At 39.9% G+C, this 6,227-nt stretch overlaps 1 protein-coding gene across 4 annotated transcripts; it reads left to right on the top strand.

The window, feature by feature from the left end:
- The first annotated feature begins 517 nt into the window (after positions 1 to 517).
- On the top strand, positions 518 to 6,205 carry Pitslre (cyclin dependent kinase 11B pitslre). 4 transcript variants are annotated; one of them, XM_011148182.3, is made up of 8 exons: positions 518 to 672; positions 1,150 to 1,350; positions 2,294 to 2,668; positions 2,798 to 3,798; positions 3,912 to 4,238; positions 4,336 to 4,600; positions 4,948 to 5,178; positions 5,493 to 6,205. In XM_011148182.3, exons 2-8 carry the CDS (start codon positions 1,247 to 1,249, stop codon positions 5,785 to 5,787), a joined length of 2,598 nt encoding a protein of 865 aa, XP_011146484.1. In that variant the 5' UTR covers positions 518 to 672; positions 1,150 to 1,246; the 3' UTR covers positions 5,788 to 6,205. The 4 variants fall into 4 exon arrangements, with proteins under 4 accessions (XP_011146484.1, XP_011146485.1, XP_011146483.1 ...); XM_011148183.3 differs by lacking the exon at positions 518 to 672 and adding an exon at positions 1,414 to 1,576 and having other exon boundaries at positions 924 to 1,350; XM_011148181.3 differs by lacking the exon at positions 518 to 672 and having other exon boundaries at positions 924 to 1,350.
- The last annotated feature ends 22 nt before the right edge of the window (positions 6,206 to 6,227 follow it).

The raw sequence follows: 6,227 nt of genomic DNA on the forward strand, positions 1-6,227 counted from the left end.
CCTGAGCGATCCGCGATCGTCGCCACGGCCGCTGAGCGCGGAGTGGTGCAAGGGGAACGGTGGGTGTCACCGCTTGAAATCCGGTCGAAAAGGGCACTTAGGTCGGTATTCATAGTCGGGTCTTATATTTAAGATCATCTTGAATTCACGTTCAGATATTCTGTAGCCAATGAAATGATCTATGTAGCATCTGAAGATGAACTTCAGACGATCTTAAATATAAGACCGGACTATGAATACTAGCCTTAATCTCCAGCTCTGATCTAACTAATCTAGCTCGTTCGTGAACATAGCACAAAACAGAACCAAATAATTATCGACATAGCACGGAATAGTACCGACAAATCGTGGACATTGGCTTAGTAGTTCATGTCTATGAAAAATGGATCCAATTAGCGCTTCGAATCAGCCAACTTTTCCATAACACTGTAAATGCCCGCTCTCAGGCTTCTCTCTGCTGCCAGTATTAAAAATACATAATTGGTGTCACTTATATTATAGATTTTCAGTGCTGGCAGTGAATCGGAACGTAGCTTATATAGGCAAAAATCGAAAGCAAATCCACTCGAAAGTAGCCTTTTATTTAAATTTAAATTTAAACAAGGGATTAACTTCAAGTGGAGGAGATAATTATAATTGACCATTCTTCAAACCTGTTAGTTCGACGTGCAGGTAAGGTGCCAACTCCGAATGAAGCATTCTCCAGACGTGTTTAACTCGAGGGAAAATTAGAGAGAGAAAATAAGTTTATATTGAAAGGAAATAAGGGGTCTAAATCTTAGACCCGTTATGATTTAAAAGCAATAAAGTCTAAAAACAGAAAAGTCATTTATGAGATCTGTTACGTTGATGAATTACTCAACCGTTGTGCAACCGCTGTGTTTTCTGAACGCAGTCAATGGAATCGTCTTTCTAAAAGAAAAAAGCAAGTTGAACGATCCTGTAAATTGCTTTTTATCCAATAAGAGAGCGCATTTGAACGTTTGTGACGCCGCCTCGCAAAGCAACCGCACAGCTAAGCTATATTCCAACGAGTGCTATTTGAGAGAGGCGTAGCTTCGTCAAAGAGAGAGAGAGAAAGAACTTGTATTGCTCAGTGAGTCAGTTAACAACGTATAATATTATTTTCTCTCGGATTATACTTTCCAGAATCTGCGACGTGTGATTTTGTAACAAGTGTACTCCTATCCGTAATAGTACGTGATGTGGACATCGGTTTGAGAAGCGCGTTGTCTCACCGTTGTCCATGGTTCTTCGCATGTGTGAATATAAGTTAGACATGGACATTGATAACCAGAGCGAGGACGGGGAGATCAAGAAGAGCCCATCGAAAGATATGGGTGATTACAGGTAAGATATATTGTGCACCTTGGAGTATTGTTGTAATTTGAGGTTGCTATAATTTGTGGTTAGGTTTAAAGATTGACCAGCCATGAAACGACCACGAGGAGTTTTCGTGCGCGATCAAGTGCGACAGAATGTTCGAGACATTCTCGAACGGAATGCGCTACTTGGATGCACGAACTGTTCGAAAGCGTGATATGTATTATAATACGAGTTCGCGAACTCTTTATAGGTTAGTTAATAAATGTATTATGCGAGACAGTTGCATGCGTGCGCTTGCGCAATCGATTTTTTTTGTCATTTTGCACTCGGCGTTTTATCGGCGATGTAATCTCCATACGTGTGCCATGAATGGCAAAGTTCATTCCGAAGGACCTTTTATTAATCCCGATTACGGAATATCAATAGAAACAAGCTGACTGTTGGCAGTAGATATATATAAGACGAGTCGTGTCGTGAGCAGCATGATGAGCAATGCTGCCTAGAATTTTTAGGTATTTCGAATTCCGTAAAACGGATACACACACACACGCACACACACACACACACACACACATACACATACACACACACATACATACATATATGCACCATATATACACCATTTTTCAAGTAGTTTACTTATTATTTGTAATTATCATTTACAGTGTCATGCTTATGTATACATTAGATATCAATAGTATACTTTATTAATTACTACAAATCAATCTATCTAAAGATATAAATAATATCAGAAAATTTTAGCAGCAGTATCATATTATTTTAAACATGCAAAGTAACAAATTTATATATACATGTATACATATAAATATCATTAAATAAAGATAAAATAATGTTACATATAATCAAAATGCTCGTGAGGTTCGGGTCTCAAATAAATTCACTTTTTATCTGTACAATTTATAATTGTAATACCATATTTTTACTTTAATTTATCTTATATTTCCAGCTTTTCAGAGGAAGAAGGTGGCGATACTGCTGATTCTTTAGATATTAAGCCACCACAAGCAGTTGTGCGTCACCATAAGTCGAGCTCATCTCGTCGTAGGGAGAAACACAGTGACAGAAGAAGTCGTAGGGATGAGAAAGAACGCAAGTCGCGTCAACACGAACGCGAGGACAGGCACAGGGATAAACACAGACATCGTAGGCATGTTGGAGAGCCTTTGGAAAGATCTGAACGTTTGGAAAGTTCCAAGAGAAATCGTGACAGAATAGAACGTCTAGACAGGATGGAGAGTCATTCGCGAGACAGGGAATCATCTAGACACGAACGGAAAGAAAGAACTACAGGAGATCGTGTTTTAGAAGATTTGAGAGAAAGGTAATTATATCTTGTGTATTACTTCTATGTCGTCGTTCTTATTACGTCTGCCTATCTCATAAATTGAAAACACTAAATATTTTTTTATAACTTTCTTTCGGAAATTTAGTGGAGTGGATTAATTTTTAGGTTACTAGATAAAAGAAGAGAAAGGCGGGAAGAACCGCGTGATATTCGCGAGTATAAAATCGAATCTCGTCGCGAATTGCGATTAGAGGACACGAGAGAGATGCGCGAGCCGCGCGACCGTCGGGAAGTACGGATGGAAGACATCCGAGAACGTCGTGAGTTGCGAATCGTGGACGATAATAGAGACCGTCGTGAAATTCGCGTGGAGGAACAGAGGCATATACGAATGGTCGTGGACGAACAGTTTTCGGAGAACGAGTTGATAGATCGGCCCAAAAAACGCCGCAAGGTGTCTCACAAGCACGACAGAATGCGCGAGAGAGACCAGGAAAAGATGGAACGCGAGAAGGAGCATAGAGAGAAGCAACTGCGCGAGGCGATGGAAATCGTGACCGACGAGATCAACGAGATGGAAACGCAAAGTGAAATCCCGATACAACTGAAAGATCCGAAAGAAATGACGGAACAAGAACTTAGGAAAGAGAGACTTCTGGAAGCTGATCGAGAGATGGCCAGGAGAAAGGAAGTTTCCAGAATGGAATTAGAAGCGAGAAGAATGAAAAGGGGTGAGAAACGGCCTTTGAGTCCGGAAAATAATCCGGATCCTTCGATCGTGGAGTTGTCGGACGAGAGCGGTAGTCCTGCTCATTCCGAAGGCGCGCATTCTAAATCGCTGGAATCCAGGCATTCATCGGAAGGAGAAAGAAGTATACGCGACCGATCGTCGGACCGACGCTCGTCGGACTCTTCAGAATCGAGCAGTGACGATGACGACGAGTCGAATGAGTCGAACAAAGGCTCCAATGGCGATTCTAACGACGGCTCGGATTATAACAATCCGAGTCCTCTCTCTGTCGATCGGTTAGCGAAGTCTGATCATTCGGGCGGAGAATCTCCTGGACACGTGGACTCTAACAATGCGTCTAAGAATGTGGAGAAAGAGGAGAAGAAAGAAGAAGAAGAAGAGCCTGAATTACCGCCGTATCTACCAGCTATTCAAGGTATAATATAAAGAATATTGCAAAAAGAAATATCTATTGACATCGTAGAAATTTAGTTTCTATAATTGGCGAAATTTGCGTAAAATCTGCATGTATAAATTCTATTTTTCTAGGTTGTAGAAGCGTCGAAGAATTTCAGTGCCTGAACCGAATCGAGGAGGGTACATACGGAGTCGTATACAGAGCGCGTGATAAACGCACGGACGAGATAGTCGCGTTGAAGCGACTGAAGATGGAGAAGGAGAAGGAGGGTTTCCCGATCACGAGCCTCAGGGAAATCAATACGTTGTTGAAGGCACAACATCCCAATATCGTCACTGTTCGGGAGATAGTTGTCGGCAGCAACATGGACAAGATATTTATCGTCATGGATTACGTGGAACATGATCTGAAGTCCCTCATGGAGACTATGAAGCAGAAGAAACAAGTGTTCATACCTGGTAGGTATGATTATAGTATTCAACGTGATATTAACCGACTGATTTACATAATGATACGAACATGAGAAGATAATCAGCGCTTCTCGATCTGTTACAGGAGAGGTCAAGTGTCTCATGCAGCAATTGTTGCGCGCGGTTACGCATCTGCATGATAATTGGATACTGCACCGTGACTTGAAGACGTCCAACCTGTTGCTTAGTCACAGAGGCATCTTGAAGGTTGGCGACTTCGGCTTAGCACGGGAGTATGGCTCCCCTTTGAGACAATATACTCCGGTCGTGGTTACACTTTGGTACAGGGCTCCTGAGTTGTTGCTCAGCGACAAGGAATACAGCACTCCTGTGGATATGTGGTCTGTTGGGTAAGTATATACTTAATACATTGTAGTATTTGTAATTGTAACTGTAACCAGTTGCAAATTAATATGTTCGCTACCAACGTCACATACATGTGATGCACTGATTTTTCAACAGAGATCAATGCCATACATGTGTGACACGTTAAAATAATTAATTTGCAAAATTACATGCAAAATACTCGATTTGCTTGTTTAATATATTTAATACATTTTATATATGTATAAATACTAACGTGCATTATATGTAAATGTAGTATGGATAAAATATAGTATGGATTTTGTAGCGAGCGACTTTTAATTCAAGCATGACGACGAATATGTGAAAAAAGTCATCATTGTTCATTCCTCAGGTGCATCTTTGCGGAGCTCCTGCGCATGGAGGCGTTGTTTCCTGGCAAGTCGGAGATGGATCAGCTGAATAAGATATTCAAAGAATTAGGAACTCCAAGTGAAAGAGTTTGGCCAGGATACAACAGATTACCTTTAGTCCCAAAAATCCCATTCGCGCATTATCCTGTAAATAGTCTACGACAAAGATTCAGCTTGTCGTTATCCGAACTAGGCATTGAGTTGTTGAACAAGTAAGTTAAAAGTCCACTTTTATGTTGATTTTATTTCTTCTAATGGTACATCGCTATTAATAGTACATGTAACAACAATGTTATTATCGTTAGAAGGTTACAAAATAGAAAGTTAAAGGAAAGTTAAACATGGCTTAGGATACAATATAAGTGTTTATTATTCTGAACAAATCTCATTGTAAATATTATTCTTTCTTGCTGCTTTATTGTTTATTTTTCTCTTATTTTGATTGTATTTATATTTAGTGTAGTGTAACAAAAGAAAATGATGGTCGTAAATAAATAAATAAATAATTACATAATTACATTTGCAGATTTTTGACATACGATCCTCGTCAGCGTGTAACTGCTGAAGACGCCCTGGGTCATGGATATTTCACGGAAGCGCCATTGCCGATCGATCCGCAGATGTTTCCCACTTGGCCCGCGAAGTCGGAGCAGGGAACCAGAACTACGAACGCGTCTCCTAAACCTCCAAGCGGTGGCAGAGAATATAAACAGTTGGGCGACGGTGACGACGCCGATTTAAGCAACTCCGGTTTTCACATGGGACTGACAGAAAGTGGCAGAGCCCCATCTGTCGGTGGTGGTTTTCACTTGAAATTTTAAACGCGTAGTAACCGATTTGCACGGTTTGTATTCTAATTTCGGAGTTTTTATCATTTGAATATTGTGTAAAATATACATCATATTTATTTGTACGTAGTAAGACAGATTCAACGTTAAATAAGAGATAAACTTGGCGCGAGGCACTATCGTGCCTCTTGATAAATGTACATTTATTCCATTCTCTTTCTGTGTAACTGATAATATTCTTGTTTTCATTTCTATTAACTGTACAGGGTATGATACCGATAATCATATAAAAATCGAGAAATTTGTAGGTAGTAATTCTATACTATACTAATTAGTCTTTGTGATCGAATATTTACATTTAGAACATTGATATATAAGAAATGAGAATAAGCAAAACAATAGAAAATGCGATGAAGAGAAAGAGAAAGAGAGTTGTAACAAAGAAGTATGAATAAAATATCAAGATATGTTTG

Source organism: Harpegnathos saltator, unplaced genomic scaffold (genome assembly GCF_003227715.2).
Source record: "Harpegnathos saltator strain DR-91 unplaced genomic scaffold, Hsal_v8.6 scaffold650, whole genome shotgun sequence".
Lineage (NCBI taxonomy): Eukaryota > Metazoa > Arthropoda > Insecta > Hymenoptera > Formicidae > Harpegnathos > Harpegnathos saltator.

What these genes read in the sequence shown, in the direction of transcription:
- Pitslre (XM_011148182.3), top strand. Translation starts at nt 1,247, where the DNA reads ATGGTTCTTCGCATGTGTGAATATAAGTTAGACATGGACATTGATAAC. An exon ending in TTAGAAGATTTGAGAGAAAG is followed by an intron (nt 2,669 to 2,797) that starts GTAATTATATCT and finishes ATTAATTTTTAG; the next exon opens with GTTACTAGATAAAAGAAGAG. An exon ending in GTGGATATGTGGTCTGTTGG is followed by an intron (nt 4,601 to 4,947) that starts GTAAGTATATAC and finishes TTCATTCCTCAG; the next exon opens with GTGCATCTTTGCGGAGCTCC.